Consider the following 20296-nt stretch of genomic DNA (forward strand, 5'->3'; position numbering starts at 1 on the left):
TTATGAGCGAATATGTGCGCTCAAAATGTGATTCCCTGATACCTTTTTTCTTTTTCATCTGAATGGACAGACCTGTGTATTTTTTATTCTAGTTAAGTGTCTCTCTTGTACTTTACCTGTACATTTGCACTTATTTCTGCTATGTATAAATAAAGTGTAATGACTTGGTAGTACTCTAGCGCTTTTAGCTCATGATTTGTTTTAATTACATTCTCTTGCACGTTTGCTTTATTTTGGCTTCTGCGCTTTCTGTTGGGATACTGTGGGGCATATTACCAAGCAATAGCGATAATTATCGCTATTGCTTGGTTAGAGACAAAAATGTACCGCTGAGCTGCGGCGATTTTTACCGCAAATAAACCTTGGTATTACCAAGGTTTATCGCAAATGCGATAAAAATCGCCGCAATGCATGAATATCGCTGAAAAGTCAGCGATATTCATGCATTACCGAGCTAATGCTCTTAGCCATGTTATCCACCTCCCATTGGATAACATGGCTAAGAACTGCTCAGGGCAGGTGTTAGCTTTTGGAGATATTCGCGCTTAGCGCAAATATCTCCAAAAGTTGGTAATAGGAGATAGCGATGTTAGCGACTGTTTCCAGTCTCTAACATCTTGGCACGCCCCCACTTTGCATGTCATTAGTGATAAATATCACTGACATGCAAAGTGGTGCCCAAGATGGTCGCTATCTCCTACTAGCTGTCGCTAACTGGTGTTAGCGACAGCTAGGTAATAGGGAGATCATTTTATCTCCGCTTTCTTGGCTTTTAAAGCCAAAAAAGCGGAGATAAACCCCCTTGATAATATGCCCCTGTATTTTATAATTGCACATTAATGAAACAAAATTTTTACTTTTTTTATGGAGTTTACACTTTTTATGCCGTTTCAAAAAAATATTTGATTTTGTGTATGAATTGTTGCATTAATGCTGTCACATGGATGGATTTTATATGGATCTCGGTTGAGTTCCAAAACATAAATAAAACAAATGAAAATACTATATTTAAAGGTTCTAATCCATATGCAAATTTATGAGAATTAAACAAAACTGCAGCACTTAAGCCCAGTACAAAACATAAGCAAACTGCATAGATAAGGGGTTTCAAGCAATGGGCTGTTTCAAGGAAGTGGTTCATAGAGCCTAAACAAAAGCAGTCACAAAAACAAGGAACTCAAAGTATTTTTCTTTAAATAGAGACGAATAGGAAATATTTTTAAAAAGCACTGGAGTGTTCTCGTGGTAGATAAAAACACTGGTAGCTGCCTAGACAGAGTTCATGTTTCATTACCCCCAGCCCCCTCCAGTCCTCGTCCCATTCCTTACTTATGGAGATGACCATCTCCCTGACAGAAATAAGAACAGAGGAATGCTGGGACCCCTAACCCCACCCCCTCCCACCGGGAGTACTTAACCAATAACTCCTACGCCAAGAGAGGTAGACATTGTTTGCAGTACTCCCTCCAAAGTAAAACTCAAACCTTTCATCCTTCATACCAATTCAAGTGCTTTAGTAAGGCGCGCAAACAATCTCTATTTTTTCCACATCCATAGAGGGCTCTTTGGGTTCATGTTCTGCCACTGAGCTAGTTTTTGGAAGGCATCATTTCTTGGCCTTGTTTAAAGCATCTATATGTTTAGAACATGAGCAACCACGGAGGCTTGAGTACGTGAGAAGAAGGTAATTGTGATTTCAGTTGAGTTTCAAACAGATCGATCCTTTAATAGTGGCATTGATGTATTGTTTTTGAGCATCCTGCTAATAATCAACAATGGCTGTCAATGGCTCACCTTGTCTTTTGATCTACCAATTAAATGTGCGCCTGTCCTTGGAGGGGGAGGTGTATCTGAATAGACTGAACTCTTTTAAAAGAAGACTTCAGGTTTTAATGCACTGAAATTACCTTTGGTATGAAGAAGCCATTGACCTCGGTGTCTCTTGATGTCTTGTGAGGTGCGCCGAGGGGGACAATGTCGCTAAAGCGTTGAATTTCATGGACCACAGCATTGGTGTAAGGCATGTTGGCCCGGTCGTCCATCGTAGGCTGCCTCTCTCTTCCGATCACCTGATCAATTTCTTCTTGCACCTTGGCTAGACACAGAGGAAGTAGTAATTGAAATATGTACTTCCTTTAGTGGTTAAGTATCAGGCATTTTAGGCGAAGAAAGTGTTTTTAAACAGAATTCTGGACAGTATTCAATTGGATGCAAAATGTAACATACAATCTGCTGAATTATTTTCCTCTCAAAATTTTAGATGTTATTCATATTTTAAAGAATCCCTGCTTTGGCCTTTGCCGTACTGGTGATTAGAATTTTCCCTTCACAATCCGGTTGCAGATCAGAATGTGTTAGTGCAGATATGTCCCCCGGAGATGGTATGATTTTTTAGGGATGATGACTTTAGGGAAGCATACTGAGGAGCGTCAAGATGCTTGAATTCACAACTACACCCATGTGCTGGCACTAAACCTATGATTCCTCAGCATGTGGAAAACAGTGTTGTCTGGTACGACTAGACTGTACACAGTTCCTGTAAATCATTTTCATGCACATTTTTGGCATTCCTATATTTTTGGGTGAGATTATTTCTTGACTTTTGTCTGTGAACTGAGCTAATGTATCAGGAACACGGTAACAGAGAGCTGGGAAACGGTGAAACATAAAAAAGTCTCTGAAACAAGAATGCTCCTTATACCCAATGATAAGATGTAAAACATCCTGGGACATATTTATGTACCTTTCACACAGTGCAGCAAGCCACCTTGCAGCGCTGCGTGAAAGGGCAGGAATATGCCTTATTTAACATACCACACCGCATTCCTGTCCTTTCCTTGCGCTGCCACCCTTTTGTCTGCCTAGCACCAATGCAGGCACCCATGCATCATGGTACAAGAGTGCCTGCTTTGTAAGCAGGATTGTTTTTGTGCATGAAGGGGCAACTTCCTGCACAAAAACAATCCCCTGAGCCATTTACCTCTTTCTTTGTGTGCTACAGAACATTACTCTGTATTTATCAAGACATGCAAGGTCACGCAAAAAAGCAAACTTAGGGGTCGTGTTGCTCTTCTGCCCCTTTGCATGGCAAAAGGGTGACACAACTCCTACATAAATACACCCCACTGGCTTAAATTGTGCTCCTGCTGCAGATTCCCAAGGGTTGGAGCTTAACCTGCAGGTGGATCAAAGAGGATAGTCCTCCAGTAAGTGGTATGAGGAAAGATGCCCCTTGGCAATACAAAGCACCTGCAAAACAAGAAGAAGATGGACCATTTAAGAGAAGAAAAGAACTGGTTTGCTTTCCAGTGGAGAAGTGGAGAATGATATGGGCCCTCCATTGCTAGTAAGCAGAAAAGTGAGAAATAAGTATAGCTACTCAAAAGGTCAAACCTTTGATCTGATTTACATGCATTAACAAGTAAGGCATTTGAATTAATACTACAATTCAGTTCAGACCAAATTATATGCCTATCATTTTGCCATCAGAGTGGTAATGAATGCAGCATGTTCTTCAACATTTTTGGCAAACGATTTTTCTTCTAGAAATAGGAATCTAGGGCAAAGGTACAAAGGTGGATGAGGAGTTAACTATTTGGTCTAAACATTGCTACTCCAGTAAATCAAGTGAAGGGGGGATTACCAGGAGGTCTACTATTATATATCAAATAGTCTGCTTGTGTTTGCACAAGCCAGTGTTTGCCTGATTAGAACTTTAAAGTCAGATCTATTGGCGTTGCTAATGCTTGTTTGAAATAATTGAGGTTTCTACACCAGGATTCTACATTCTACCATTTTGGAAAGGTTTTGTAAAGTTCAGTGTGAGAAACCAGGACTCTTTTGCGGTATCCTCTTACTTTCTGCCCCAAATTGAACAACTAGGGCCTGAGGTCTCATTAAAAGTGCATTATAATTAGGTATAATCACAAGTGGTATTGACAACCTACCTGTAAGTCTCTAGTATATGGTAAGACATGTGGGTGTAGAGGCCCAGTAGATTTAATACACTTAAGTGTGCACTACTTTGGTGTCTGCTGTCATTTTCAAGGCGAAACAAAAGGGGATGATGGACGGAGCGTTTGAGCAAATCAAACACTCACCCCCAGTCAACCGATCTGGGTTTAATCCATCACCATTCTTTAGCTCACTCAGCCACCCCAGTTCAGACATGGCCATGTGTAAATCAGTCTGATCCTGTGCCTCATGGGAACAGTCCAGCCCGAACTGCCAAGCCATGTCTTCCCTGGACCGGAAACAAGCATCCTGGGACCGGTTTCGGATTCACAATCCTCATCAGTCAGGCTACCTTGAAACCAGAGGCCAAGTGAGCAAGGGACTCACGTCTGAGCATACCCTGCCAACTTACGGCGAACAAAGCGATACAAAAGGGGATGATGGACGGAGCCATGTCCATTAAAGACAGTTCGGGCTGGACTGTTCCCATGAGGCACAGGGTCAAGGCTGATTTGCATATGGCCATGCCTGAACTGGGGCGTGTGGAGTGCAAAAAAACGATGAATTTAGGCTCAGATCTCTGTACTGGGGTGAATGTATGACATTGTTCTGCATTCTGTCCATCAACTGCTGTTTTTGCATTTGTCACCCCGAGTGGGATGGATATGCTCAGACGTGAGTCCCATGCTCTCCACACCACTGGAGTCAAGCTATCCTGGCTGAAGACTGCTGATAGCCAGAAACTGGTCCTAGGATGCTTGATTCCGGTCCAGAAAAGACATGGCTTGGCAGTTCTGGCTGGACTGTTCCCATGAGGCACAGGGTCAAGGCTGATTTGAATATGGCCATGTCTGAACTGGTGTGGTGTTAAGTGCAAAAAAACGATGGATTTAGGCAAACATTTCTGTACTGGGGTGAATGTATGACATTGTTCTGCATTCTGTCCATCAATTGTTGTTTTTGCATTTGTCTCCCCGAGTGGGATGGGTATGCTCAGACGTGAGTCCCATGCTCTTCACACCACTGGAGTCAAGCTAGCTTGGTTGAAGACAGCTGATAGCCAGAAACCTGTCCTAGGATGCTTGATTCCGGTCCAGAAAAGACATGGCTTGGCAGTTCGGGCTGGACTGTTCCCATGAGGCACAGGGTCAAGGATGATTTGCATATGGCCATGTCTGAACTGGGGTGGTGTGGAGTGCAATAAAATGATGGATTTAGGCCCAGATCTCTGTACTGGGTTGAATGTATGATGTTGTTCTGCATTCTGTCCATCAATTGCTGTTTTTGAATTTGTCACTCCGAGTGGGATGGGTATGCTCAGACGTGAGTCCCATGCTCCTCACACCACTGGAGGCAAGCTATCCTGGCTGAAGACGGCTGATAGCCAGATACCGGTCCTAGGATGCTTGATTCCGGTCCAGGAAAGACATGGCTTGGCAGTTCGGGCTGGACTGTTCCCATGAGGCACAGGGTCAAGGCTGATTTGCATATGGCCATGTCTGAAATGGGGTGGTGTGGAGTGCAAAAAAACGATGGATTTAGGCCCAGATCTCTGTACTGGGGTGAATGTATGACATTGTTCTGCATTCTGTCCATCAACTGCTGTTTTTGCATTTGTCACCCCGAGTGGGATGGATATGCTCAGACGTGAGTCCCATGCTCTCCACACCACTGGAGTCAAGCTATCCTGGCTGAAGACTGCTGATAGCCAGAAACCGGTCCTAGGATGCTTGATTCCGGTCCAGAAAAGACATGGCTTGGCAGTTCTGGCTGGACTGTTCCCATGAGGCACAGGGTCAAGGCTAATTTGAATATGGCCATGTCTGAACTGGTGTGGTGTTAAGTGCAAAAAAACGATGGATTTAGGCAAAAATCTCTGTACTGGGGTGAATGTATGACATTGTTCTGCATTCTGTCCATCCATTGTTGTTTTTGCATTTGTCTCCCCGAGTGGGATGGGTATGCTCAGACGTGAGTCCCATGCTCTTCACACCACTGGAGTCAAGCTAGCTTGGTTGAAGACAGCTGATAGCCAGAAACCTGTCCTAGGATGCTTGATTCCGGTCCAGAAAAGACATGGCTTGGCAGTTCGGGCTGGACTGTTCCCATGAGGCACAGGGTCAAGGATGATTTGCATATGGCCATGTCTGACCTGGAGGTGTGGAGTGCAAAAAAACGATGGATTTAGGCCCAGATCTCTGTACTGGGGTGAATGTAAGAGATTGTTCTGGATTCTGTCCATCAATTGTTGTTTTTGCATTTGTCGCCTCAAGTGGGATGTGTATGCTCAGACGTGAGGCCCATGCTCTCCACACCACTGGAGTCAAGCTATCCTGGCTGAAGACGGCTGATAGCCAGAAACCGGTCCTAGGATGATCTAGGATGCTTGATTCCGGTCCAGGAAAGACATGGCTTGGCAGTTCGGGCTGGACTTTTCCCATGAGGCACAGGGTCAAGGCTGATTTGCATATGGCCATGTCGGAACTGGGGTGGTGTGGAGTGCAAAAAAACACTGGATTTAGGCCCAGGTCTCTGTACTGGGGTGAATGTATGACATTTTTCTGCATTCTGTCCATCAATTGTTGTTTTTACATTTGTCACCCCGAGTGGGATGGGTATGCTCAGACGTGAGTTCCATGCTCTCCACACCACTGGAGTCAAGCTATCCTGGCTGAAGAAGGCTGATAGCCAGAAACCGGTCCTAGGATGCTTGATTCCGGTCCAGGAAAGACATGGCTTGACAGTTCGGGCTGGACTGTTCCCATGAGGCACAGGGTCAAGGCTTATTTGCATATGGCCATTTCTGGACTGGGGTGGTGTGGAGTGCAAAAAAACGATGGATTTAGGCCCAGATCTCTGTACTGGGGTGAATGTATGACATTGTTCTGCATTCTGTCCATCAATTGTTGTATTTGCTTTTTTCACCGCAAATGGGATGTGTATGCTCAGACGTGAGGCCCATGTTCTCCACACCACTGGAGTCAAGCTATCCTGGCTGAAGACGGCTGATAGCCAGAAACCGGTCCTAGGATGATCTAGGATGCTTGATTCCGGTCCAGGAAAGACATGGTTTTGCATTTCGGGTCGGACTGTTCCCATGAGGCACAGGGTCAAGACTGATTTGCATATGGCCATGTCTGAACTGGGATGGTGTGGAGTGCAAAAAAACGATGGATTTAGGCCCAGATCTCTGTACTGGGGTGAATGTATGACATTGTTCTGCATTCTGTGCATCAATTGTTGTTTTTGCATTTGTCACCCCGAGTGGGATGGGTGTGCTCAGACACGAGTCCCATGCTCTCCACACCACTGGAGTCAAACTATCCTGGCTGAAGACGGCTGATAGCCAGAAACCTGTCCTAGGATGCTTGATTTCGATCCAGGAAAGACATGGCTTGGCAGTTCGGGCTGGACTATTCCCATGAGGCACAGGGTCAAGGCTTATTTGCATATGGCCATTTCTGGACTGGGGTGGTGTGGAGTGCAAAAAAACGATGGATTTAGGCCCAGATCTCTGTACTGGGGTGAATGTATGACATTGTTCTGCATTCTGTCCATCAATTGTTGTATTTGCTTTTTTCACCGCAAATGGGATGTGTATGCTCAGACGTGAGGCCCATGTTCTCCACACCACTGGAGTCAAGCTATCCTGGCTGAAGACGGCTGATAGCCAGAAACCGGTCCTAGGATGATCTAGGATGCTTGATTCCGGTCCAGGAAAGACATGGTTTTGCATTTCGGGTCGGACTGTTCCCATGAGGCACAGGGTCAAGACTGATTTGCATATGGCCATGTCTGAACTGGGATGGTGTGGAGTGCAAAAAAACGATGGATTTAGGCCCAGATCTCTGTACTGGGGTGAATGTATGACATTGTTCTGCATTCTGCCCATCAATTGTTGTTTTTGCATTTGTCACACCGAGTGGGATGGGTATGCTCAGACGTGAGTCCCATGCTCTCCACACCACTGGAGTCAAGCTATCCTGGTTGAAGACGGCTGATAGCCAGAAACCGGTCCTAGGATGCTTGATTCTGGTCCAGGAAAGATATGGCTTGGCAGTTCGGGCTGGACTGTTCCCATGAGGCACTGGGTCAAGGCTGATTTGCATATGGCCATGTCTGAACTGGGGTGGGGTGGAGTGTAAAAAAACGATGGATTTAGGCCCAGATCTCTGTACTGGGGTGAATGTATGACATTGTTGTGCATTCTGTCTATCAATTGTTGTTTTCGCATTTGTCATCCCGAGTGGGATGGGTATGCCCAGATGTGAGTCCCATGCTCTCCACACCACTGGACTCAAGCTATCCTGGCTGAAGACGGCTGATAGCCAGAAACCGGTCCTAGGATGCTTGATTCCGGTCCAGGAACTACATGGCTTGGCAGTTCGGGCTGGACTGTTCCCATGAGGCACAGGGTCAAGGCTAATTTGCATATGGCCATGTCTGACCTGGGGGTGTGGAGTGCAAAAAAACGATGGATTTAGGCCCAGATCTCTGTACTGGGGTGAATGTAAGACATTGTTCTGGATTCTGTCCATCAATTGTTGTTTTTGCATTTGTCGCCCCAAGTGGGATGTGTATGCTCAGACGTGAGGCCCATGCTCTCCACACCACTGGAGTCAAGCTATCCTGGCTGAAGACGGCTGATAGCCAGAAACCGGTCCTAGGATGATCTAGGATGCTTGATTCCGGTCCAGGAAAGACATGGCTTGGCAGTTCGGGCTGGACTTTTCCCATGAGGCAAAGGGTCAAGGCTGATTTGCATATGGCCATGTCGGAACTGGGGTGGTGTGGAGAGCAAAAAAACACTGGATTTAGGCCCAGGTCTCTGTACTGGGGTGAATGTATGACATTTTTCTGCATTCTGTCCATCAATTGTTGTTTTTACATTTGTCACCCCGAGTGGGATGGGTATGCTCAGACGTGAGTCCCATGCTCCTCACACCACTGGAGTCCAGCTATCCTGGCTGAAGACGGCTGATAGCCAGAAACCGGTCCTAGGATGCTTGATTCCGGTCCAGGAATGACATGGCTTGGCAGTTCGGGCTGGACTGTTCCCATGGGGCACAGGGTCATGGCTGATTTGCATATGGCCATGTCTGAACTGGGGTGGTGTGGAGTGCAACAAAACGATGGATTTAGGCCCAGATCTCTGTACTGGGGTGAATGTATGACATCACATCGTTCTGCATTCTGTCCAACAATTGTTGTTTTTGAATTTGTCACCCCGAGTGGGATCGGTATGCTCAGATGTGAGTTCCATGCTCACCACACCACTGGAGTCAAGCTATCCTGGCTGAAGATGGCTGATAGCCAGAAACCAGTCCTAGGATGCTTGATTCCCATCCAGGAAAGACATGGCTTGGCAGTTGGGGCTGGGCTGTTCCCATGAGGCACAGGGTCAAGGCTGATTTGCATATGGCCATGTCTGAACTGGGGTTGTGTGGAGTGCAAAAAAACGATGGATTTAGGCCCAGATCTCCGTACTGGGGTGAATGTATGACATTGTTCTGCATTCTGTCCATCAATTGTTGTTTTTGCATTTGTCACCCTGAGTGGGATGGGTATGCTCAGACGTGAGTCCCATGCTCTCCACACCACTGGAGTCAAGCTATCCTGGCTGAAGACGGCTGATAGCCAGAAACCGGTCCTAGGATGCTTGATTCCAGTCCGGGAAAGACATGGTTTTGCATTGCGGGTCGGACTGTTCCCATGAGGCACAGGGTCAAGGCTGATTTGCATATGGCCATGTCTGAACTGGGATGGTGTGGAGTGCAAAAAAAGATGGATTTAGGCCCAGATCTCTGTACTGGGGTGAATTTATGACATTGTTCTGCATTCTGTCCATCAATTGCTGTTTTTGCATTTGTCACCCCGAGTGGGATGGGTATGCTCAGACGTGAGTCCCATGCTCTCCACACCACTGGAGTCAAGCTATCCTGGCTGAAGACGGCTGATAGCCAGAAACCTGTCCTAGGATGCTTGATTCTGGTCCAGGAAAGACATGGCTTGGCAGTTCGGGCTGGACTGTTCCCATGAGGCACAGGGTCAAGGCTGATTTGCATATGGCCATGTCTGAACTGGGGTGGTGTGGAGTGCAACAAAACGATGGATTTAGGCCCAGATCTCTGTACTGGGGTGAATGTATGACATTGTTCTGCATTCTGCCCATCAATTGTTGTTTTTGCATTTGTCACACCGAGTGGGATGGGTATGCTCAGACGTGAGTCCCATGCTCTCCACACCACTGGAGTCAAGCTATCCTGGTTGAAGACAGCTGATAGCCAGAAACCGGTCCTAGGATGCTTGATTCTGGTCCAGGAAAGATATGGCTTGGCAGTTCGGGCTGGACTGTTCCCATGAGGCACTGGGTCAAGGCTGATTTGCATATGGCCATGTCTGAACTGGGGTGGGGTGGAGTGTAAAAAAACGATGGATTTAGGCCCAGATCTCTGTACTGGGGTGAATGTATGACATTGTTGTGCATTCTGTCTATCAATTGTTGTTTTCGCATTTGTCATCCCGAGTGGGATGGGTATGCCCAGATGTGAGTCCCATGCTCTCCACACCACTGGACTCAAGCTATCCTGGCTGAAGACGGCTGATAGCCAGAAACCGGTCCTAGGATGCTTGATTCCGGTCCAGGAACTACATGGCTTGGCAGTTCGGGCTGGACTGTTCCCATGAGGCACAGGGTCAAGGCTGATTTGCATATGGCCATGTCTGACCTGGAGGTGTGGAGTGCAAAAAAACGATGGATTTAGGCCCAGATCTCTGTACTGGGGTGAATGTATGACATTGTTCTGGATTCTGTCCATCAATTGTTGTTTTTGCATTTGTCGCCTCAAGTGGGATGTGTATGCTCAGACGTGAGGCCCATGCTCTCCACACCACTGGAGTCAAGCTATCCTGGCTGAAGACGGCTGATAGCCAGAAACCGGTCCTAGGATGATCTAGGATGCTTGATTCCGGTCCAGGAAAGACATGGCTTGGCAGTTCGGGCTGGACTTTTCCCATGAGGCACAGGGTCAAGGCTGATTTGCATATGGCCATGTCGGAACTGGGGTGGTGTGGAGTGCAAAAAAACACTGGATTTAGGCCCAGGTCTCTGTACTGGGGTGAATGTATGACATTTTTCTGCATTCTGTCCATCAATTGTTGTTTTTACATTTGTCACCCCGAGTGGGATGGGTATGCTCAGACGTGAGTTCCATGCTCTCCACACCACTGGAGTCAAACTATCCTGGCTGAAGACGGCTGATAGCCAGAAACCTGTCCTAGGATGCTTGATTTCGATCCAGGAAAGACATGGCTTGGCAGTTCGGGCTGGACTATTCCCATGAGGCACAGGGTCAAGGCTTATTTGCATATGGCCATTTCTGGACTATGGTGGTGTGGAGTGCAAAAAAACGATGGATTTAGGCCCAGATCTCTGTACTGGGGTGAATGTATGACATTGTTCTGCATTCTGTCCATCAATTGTTGTTTTTACATTTGTCACCCCGAGTGGGATGGGTATGCTCAGACGTGAGTTCCATGCTCTCCACACCACTGGAGTCAAACTATCCTGGCTGAAGACGGCTGATAGCCAGAAACCTGTCCTAGGATGCTTGATTTCGATCCAGGAAAGACATGGCTTGGCAGTTCGGGCTGGACTATTCCCATGAGGCACAGGGTCATGGCTGATTTGCATATGGCCATGTCTGAACTGGGGTGGTGTGGAGTGCAACAAAACGATGGATTTAGGCCCAGATCTCTGTACTGGGGTGAATGTATGACATCACATCGTTCTGCATTCTGTCCAACAATTGTTGTTTTTGAATTTGTCACCCCGAGTGGGATCGGTATGCTCAGATGTGAGTTCCATGCTCACCACACCACTGGAGTCAAGCTATCCTGGCTGAAGATGGCTGATAGCCAGAAACCAGTCCTAGGATGCTTGATTCCCATCCAGGAAAGACATGGCTTGGCAGTTGGGGCTGGGCTGTTCCCATGAGGCACAGGGTCAAGGCTGATTTGCATATGGCCATGTCTGAACTGGGGTTGTGTGGAGTGCAAAAAAAACGATGGATTTAGGCCCAGATCTCCGTACTGGGGTGAATGTATGACATTGTTCTGCATTCTGTCCATCAATTGTTGTTTTTGCATTTGTCACCCTGAGTGGGATGGGTATGCTCAGACGTGAGTCCCATGCTCTCCACACCACTGGAGTCAAGCTATCCTGGCTGAAGACGGCTGATAGCCAGAAACCGGTCCTAGGATGCTTGATTCCAGTCCGGGAAAGACATGGTTTTGCATTGCGGGTCGGACTGTTCCCATGAGGCACAGGGTCAAGGCTGATTTGCATATGGCCATGTCTGAACTGGGATGGTGTGGAGTGCAAAAAAAGATGGATTTAGGCCCAGATCTCTGTACTGGGGTGAATGTATGACATTGTTCTGCATTCTGTCCATCAATTGTTGTTTTTGCATTTGTCACCCCGAGTGGGATGGGTATGCTCAGACGTGAGTCTCATGCTCTCCACACCAATGGAGTCAAGCTATCCTGGCTGAAGAAGGCTGATAGCCAGAAATCGGTCGTAGGATGCTTGATTCCAGTCCAGGAAAGACATGGCTTTGCAGTTCGGGCTGGACTGTTCCCATGAGGCACAGGGTCAAGGCTGATTTGCATATGGTCATGTCTGAACTGGGGTGGTGTGGAGTGCAAAAAAACGATGGATTTAGGCCCAGATCTCTGTACTGGGGTGAATGTATGACATTGTTCTGCATTCTGTCCATCAATTGTTGTTTTTGCATTTGTCACCCCGAGTATGATGGGTATGCTCAGACGTGAGTCCCATGCTCTCCACACCACTGGAGTCAAGCTACCCTGTCTGAAGACGGCTGATAGCAAGAAACCAGTCCTAGGATGCTTGATTCCGGTCCAGGAAAGACATGGCTTGGCAGTTCGAGCTGGACTGTTCTTATGAGGCACAGGGTCAAGGCTGATTTGCATATGGCCATGTCTGAACTGGGGTGGTGTTGAGTGCAAAGAAACGATGGATTTAGGCCCAGATCCCTGTACTGGGGTGAATGTATGACATTGTTCTGCATTCTGCCCATTAATTGTTGTTTTTGCATTTGTCATTTTCAAGGCAGCACTGCTTTTAAGGCTACCTTTACATTAAATGTGTAGGCAAACTGGAGTTTTTGATTTAAAGATACTTCTTAAGTCTCAAACAACCATATGTTTACACATTAGTTACCCCCTAAGGTATACCCTAGGGGTAGGGTGTGTTGTACTTAAAAGCAGGGACATTATAAAAAATGCTTTATGACCCCTGGTTAGGGGACAATCTATAAATTTCATTTTACCCATTGTAGAAAACTAGGTCTGTCGGCTAACATGGTAATATTTTATTTAAGTATAAATATTGATAGGAGTGAGCTAGAAATGTCAAAGACTCTAAATGATATTTATAATAAATCCAAAAACATGTGACTGCTTGAATTATAATAACTATTACAGAAAAAAGTTATAGAACTTCCTTTTCTGTCAGCCAAAATCCAGCCTTTCAGATGCCCTCTTCTGATTGGCCAACATCTGCCAGACTGAGCCAAGCGGTCTTAATGAGGTCAGGTAGCCAGATTAGTCTTCAAAGGGATGATAACACTTAAGGACAGCATTGGCTCACCTTAGATCCTGCAAGCCCAGCCATCCAGGAACCCATGTAATTAGATTAGTAAAGGGTCTGGAAGTGGAGCTGGTTTAGCCAGATCTAAGCCTCCATGAGAGGGTTTTTCATTCTTAGATTTTGGAAGAATAATACTTTCATTGAAAAGAATATGGCACACTTTGGAGGAAGTGGCCATACCTGAGGGTGGGACCCTGCATCCCTTTGGACAGGAGTGCCACCCTGCTTGACACCCAGGAACACTGAATAAATATAGGAGTGTTATCAAGCAATTCAGATCTACAGCCTAAAACAAGAAGAACTGTCCTGCTAGTACCCTGATCTGCACCCACAGAACTGCATTCTGAAGGACTGCACCTGATGCACTATCTGGTACTACAGCCCTAATGACTTTGCCTGGTTTCAGAAGGATTAAGGCGTGGACTCCTTGAAATGTACAGGTGAACAGAGCCCACTGCATTATCTCTACCAAGAATTTCCCATCTTAGAGTGTGTCCAGTGAACCTTTAAGGATTTGGCCAGGTGCATTGTGGGAATTATAGTCCAAACATCACAAGGACCATCTCAGAGTCTCTAGACAATTGGATTGGTGTTTTGGACACTTTGAACTCACAAGAGGAACTTCAGGAAGTTCCAGACGTTTGGAGAAGTTTGGAGCACCATTTGTAAAAATCTTCATAAGTTGGTCAGGTGCATTGTGGGAGTTTTAGTCTCAGACTCCAAGAGGCACATCAGCATCTGAACCCTTGGCTCGTGCTGTGGACCACTTTCCTTCAACAAGGTAAACTTCTGGAAGTAAGTGTAAAAGTGTTACATCATGGGTCATCAGAACTCTGGACTTTGTCCTGGTCTAGCGCAATTTTAACCCTTTGAGCACTATTTGCTTCTAAGAGCTAGTTTTACTTTTAGTCTTTAAAAATTCATATTTCTGGTTGCCAACATTGGATTTTTGTCCTTTTTGTTCCTAAATTGGTATTGGATTTCTAATGTGTATTTTTTTCTCATTTTTTTATCCTCATTCGCCTCAGACCCCCGTTTACAAAGAGTAGGATGTCATTACCGTTACTCGATTTTAAGGAGACATAGGCATCAAGAACAGAACCAGGAAACAACACCCACCTACCAATAAGCGACAATCCAGCAGAGTGTCGCTGGCCCCTTTTTTAAAAAAGGGGTGGTCTCACTCTCTCATGATGAACTGTAACCGAAGACTGTTTATGTTGGCCAACTGAGTGTGGAAACTGAGGAAGGGTCCCAACACAGTCAGAGAGCATCCATATAGGCTTCATCATAGGATTTTCAAATGTGCTAACATTATAACTTAAACCCTCTAATTAAACTCCCCAAAAAACTAACAGTGAGACCAATTTAATAAACAATCCCATACAGCTTTTTTCCTACTGTTCTGCAATCTATCCAAATCAGTCTTAGAGGTCTTATATAAGGCGAACAACCATTCTGTATTTGTGGGTGGTGTAACATCTACCCATCTCTTACAAATTTCTGTCCTAGCCAGCAAAATTGCATAGAAAAGGAACCCCCTAGCAGGATCTGTTACTTAGCTAGCTATGCCAAAGATGATCAAGGGGAGAGAAATGTGGACTGGGGAACCCAGAATGTCTGTTATAGATACCTCTACATTCCCCAGTATTCAGTTCTCACAACAGGGCAATCTTTAAACATGTGAATATCTGTGGCATTTGCTAGATCACACTTCTTACAGCTGACTAGGGGGCCCTTCGCTATTTTAGACAATCTTGCTGGAGATAAATAACCCCTGTGGGTGGTGAAATAATGGTTCGTCCTAAGCCAGGCTTGTTTTACAGTAGCATACAGGGTGTTAAAGGAAGTTTGCCACAAGTCTTCCCACTGTTCGCCTGGCATAGAAGCTCCCCATAGTTTTTTGGCTAGTTTAAAATCTCCATCAATGGCTTCCTCTAAGGACCAGTAAAAGAAGGAAACCTCTTTCCTCCCCATCGGCCTCAAAACTTGAGCTGCTCCTCCAGAGCGATTCCTGTGCCTATAGGTTCATTAAGATTTTGGGACCAACTGTGAAACTGAAGATACTTAAACCTAGACATACCTTCCTCTAGCCTGTTATGGAGTGATAACCATGATCTCAGTGAGCCGTCAGAAGCCAAATCCCTCCACACATTCAATTCCCCTGTTCTACGTGGGGTGGCTGATTCATCTTTCAGACAGTCTGGACACCCTGGAGAATCCCACAGGGGAGCCATACTGGATAAGTAATTTAGGCCGGGGCATTGTTTGATTCTAGCCCATGTATGAGCTATCCCCAGCCGAACTTTCAACCTGATCTTTTAAAAAAACTTCTGGTGATCATATTTGAACAGAAATCCCTCCTGGGACAGACCCACTCCTTTTAGCAAGACGGGGATCTTAGCAGCATTCTTGAATGTGATAACTGAAAAGCCCAGGAGTAGTACTGTATATCTGGAAGTGTAAGACCACCTTTCTACCTCCTGCACCTGAGCTTCTTCCAAACTATCTTCGTGGCCCTGTAAGCCCATACAAATGAGTTGATTGCTTGCTGAAGTTTGTCAATCACCTGTTTATCAAAGTGTAAAGGAATAGTGTTAAAAAAAAAGGGATTTTTGGTAATATGGCCATTTTTTTCAAATTATTCCTGCCCGAATGGTCAATGGGAGATGGGCCCAAGATTTCATAAGTTTCTGGCATTCTTTGGACACGTTTGCAAGGTTAGTCCCTGAGAACTTATCTATATTCTGGACAATCCTGACCCCCAGATATCTTATTTCACTCTTGGTCTGGTGCCGACAGTCCGGCAGGTTGCACAACATGATTTCCGTCTTTCCAGCATTAACCTCATAGCCGGAAACCTGCCCGAAGTCTTGTGCCAGCCTATTGGCCTGAGGAAAGGATGTCTCCAAGTTGGATGAAAGGATCAAAACATCATCCGAATACAGCACTACCTTCATCTCCCATGCTCCAAATTTAAAGGATGAAATGCCTGGCTCTTCTCTCAAATGCTGAGCAAACGGCTCAATGTACAGATCAAAGAGGAGCAGGGAGAGGGGGCAGCCCTGTTAAGTTCCCCTGGTGATCTTAAAAGGGTTGGTCAGTTTGCCATTGACTAGGAGTCTCGCTTAGGGATTGCAGTAAATAACCTTCATAACTCGACAGAATTTCTCACTAAAATTAAACGTATCCATTACTGCCAAGAGATATACCCAATTAACCCTATCAAAGGCTTTGGTGGCATCAAGTGTCATTGCTGCAAGAGGTAGTGAGAAGGTTCAGGCCACATCAATAGCACCAATACAGTCATAAGTAAGATCAGATAGGTTTCTGCCCCTTACAAAACCCTTCTGATTGGGATGCAGCAGTCCACCCGCTACTACTCCCAACCTGTCTGCTAAGATCCTCGCAAAGACTTTATAGTCTGTATTTAAAACCGAGATGGGTCTATAAGACCCATAATACGCCAGATTCTTCCACGCTTTCAGAATCAATGATATAGTGGCTTCTCCCCAAAAAGTGCGAAGCCTGGCACCTTCAGATAGTATCTTGTTAAAAAGTGCTGTCAAGGTCGTGATTATTGCCTCCCCTAAAGATCTATACAGTTCGGCTGGAAGCCCATCAGGCCCTGCAGCCTTCCCTTCCCTCCCTTAAAGGCCAAGATAGCCTTGCAGACCTCCTGCTGGGATATATCTAGCTCCAGATTTCCTCGCTGGGAAGAATTTAGGGAGGCAAGATTACTTCCTCTTAACCACTCCCTAACACTGGTTCTATCCATTGTATTATTTTCTTTCATATAGGTCCTATTAGAAAGTGAAGACGGCATCTCCATTCTGTTCATCCGTGGATACCGAGATAGTGTTATCCTCGCTATAAATTTGCTTTATCACATTTCGCGTCCTATCAGCCTTGACCTTCCATGCCAAAAGTTTGCTGGCCCCCTCTCCGTATTCAAAGTGGGCAAGCTTGCTAGCCTCCCATCTTTTTGTGATCCTCGACTGAATAAAAGTGTCCAGCTGATCATTCAGACTACCTAATTTCACCAGATGTTCTTGGTACTTTGCGGGGACAATTTCTCTATTTAGACTCAGCTCCACTGGCTTCATCTCGGACTCTGCATGCGCCACCTCCTCCCTGTACTGTTTGTTCTTATAGGATTCCCTGCTTATGACCATACCTCTTAGAAAAGCCTTCTAGGCACCCAACACACAGAAATCTCAGCCAAACCAATGTTCGTATTAAGAAAACACTGTTTCATGAGATAAATACTTAACTTGAGGTACATCAAGAAGTAGAGAATGATCAAACGTCCACACCCTTGATTGTCCTTTCCCTGCCAGGACTAAATCCATCCATACAGCCGCATGGTCTGACATGTGGGTAGTAGAATATCCCATATCCTTGATTTTACCCCTCAGGTCATGGCTAACGAATATGTAGTCAATGCGTGACTTATGGCCATACTTGTTGTTATAGAAAGAGACACCTAGTTGAGAACCCGATCTCTCTCTTTAAACATCGCACAGTCCAGTCTATGCCATCATCGTTTGAAGATATGTCCGGGAGGTAGGCGATGTATTCGCTCTGCTACTTGGAGACTTATCTAGTAAAGGATTAAAAACTATATTGAAGTCACCAGCCATGATAATTGGTTCTGGGAAATCCAAAAGTTTTAAAAAAATTGTTTTCAGAGAAGGGGGGTCATCTTGGTTGGGGCCATAGTACCCCACCACTGCCAGCAAGAGGCCTTGAATAGACAATTTAGCGATGACCCACCTGCCACCTGGGTCTACCATCGAATTTAATACCTGAGAGTTTGCTTGCTTTTTAATCAAAATAGCTACACCCCTGATGCTAGCACCCTGAATAGAGCTGATGAGGTGTTCGACCCATTTTACTTTTCCGAAAATTCCAGAGATTTCCTCCTTTAAAAGATGCGTCTCCTGCAGAATAATGATCTGTGCAGGAGAATCTTTAAGATAATGCAGAATTTTTGCCCTCTTGTTTCCCACTCGCAGGCCATTGACGTTCCAGGATAGAAACTGAATACTACTCATGGCGGTTTACAGTACACACCAGAACCCATAGTGTGCCACATCTCCCAGAGTACCAATCCCAGACCCAGACTAAACATAACAAATGTGAGTCAATCAAACTAAAAGGTGAATGACAATTTATTTTCTTTTTAACCCCTCTGTGCCCCACCCAGAGCTCCCCCCTTTCCCTACTGAACCCCCTCACCCCTACTTCCCCCCTGGAGAACCCTACCCCCATTTACCTGAACTAATAATACAGATTCTGCCCACCAGGGCACCTACCAGGTCCCTCTGTGCCCAAAATACTGCAAAAAGAAGAGGTGAATCACTGAGGCTCTACAAAAGAAAAAAAGACCCTACCTCTAATTTCTTATAAATATGCTTGTGAATGCAAACGCATCAGCTAAAGCTTAGCTAAAATTACCTGATAAGTTGGCGTATCATACCTATTTCTCTGATGTCTAATATCTCAGAGCTCTTAAGGCCTAAGGTGAGATTGAACCCTCCCCCGAGAACCCCGGGAAACCTAATGCAGTAATATGTATGTATCTCCATAACTAAGCTACTTTGTGAATTTGCCAAGGCTTTCCAGAAGCTCATCTGCCTTTTGCACTGATTTTAGATTATACAACTTATTATTATGCATAACTTTCAAAAGATGCAGGGAACTTCAACTGGGCAACCGCAACAAGATTCTTAAAATCTTCCATTTTCATGCCCAGCTCCCATTGTCTGTCCAAAATGGCGCAGGTCAGGTCAAAAATAATTTCATAGGCAAAGTCTCTGGGTTTCAAGTACTTTTGCGTCAAAGCACAATTAAGGATCTTTTCCTTCAGGGAAAACATGAGAAAATGTATAAGAATCTTCCTCGGTTCGGACAGATTAGGTTTCCTGAAGGGGTCCCTGTGAATCCTCTGTATATCTTTCTTCAAGTCCTCCTCTGATTCTTCTATCTGAACTGATTCTTTTATAAGGGTCAGAATGAAGGATTTAATGTCTTCCCCTTCTCTCCCTTCCAGGACATACAAAAGACATAAATTGTTTCTCCGTGAATTATTTTCTCACATCTCAAGCCTGTCCCGGAGCAACACCTCATCTTTCTTGATTAATGCAATATCTGATCTAGCAACTCCCATATCATCCCTGATTTCTCCCACTGAGTTTTCTAAGGCCACTGTCCTGGAATTTAGGAGATCGATTGTCTTCCCAGCGACTCGCAATAAAGCTGGATCTCCCCTTGATTTGCCTCGGAGACAGGAAACCCCTTCCTAATATCCACGGATAGAGAAGAAAAGAGCGCCTCCATGGAAGCTGCTGAGGACCCAATAGTTCCCTGCTCCTCAGAGACTATATCCTGCTCTATGCTGTCGTCTGCCCTGGCTAGACGGTCTGGGGTTACCTCTCACAGGGAGACAAGGTTTGTGGCAGAGGCCCTTATTTGGGCCGGTCCAGAAACTGCCAATACCATTTCAGGAGAGGACTGCAAAGCAGAAGAGGGGCTACCCAACACTTCCTTAAAGCCTTCCCCCTGTTTGGCCACGTCCAACACTAATGGTTGCACTTTAAAATAGGACCTCAGAGACGGTATAATCTTGATTCTCGAATCCAAGGAATAACTTTTGGCTCTGACTGA

At 45.5% G+C, this 20296-nt stretch overlaps 1 protein-coding gene across 2 annotated transcripts in view; it reads right to left on the reverse strand.

Moving 5' to 3' along the window:
• Positions 1-20296, reverse strand: part of LOC147748025 (cytochrome P450 2D15-like) — a 777398-nt gene that overhangs the window by 152062 nt on the left and 605040 nt on the right. For both annotated transcript variants that reach the window (XM_086957982.1, XM_086957972.1), the window contains exon 7: positions 1908-2095. In XM_086957982.1, the coding sequence (XP_086814108.1) occupies positions 1908-2095 (188 nt within the window). The remainder of the gene's footprint in view (positions 1-1907; positions 2096-20296) is intronic.

The sequence above is a fragment of the Lissotriton vulgaris genome, chromosome 1_1 (genome assembly GCF_964263255.1).
Source record: "Lissotriton vulgaris chromosome 1_1, aLisVul1.2, whole genome shotgun sequence".
Classification (NCBI taxonomy): domain Eukaryota; kingdom Metazoa; phylum Chordata; class Amphibia; order Caudata; family Salamandridae; genus Lissotriton; species Lissotriton vulgaris.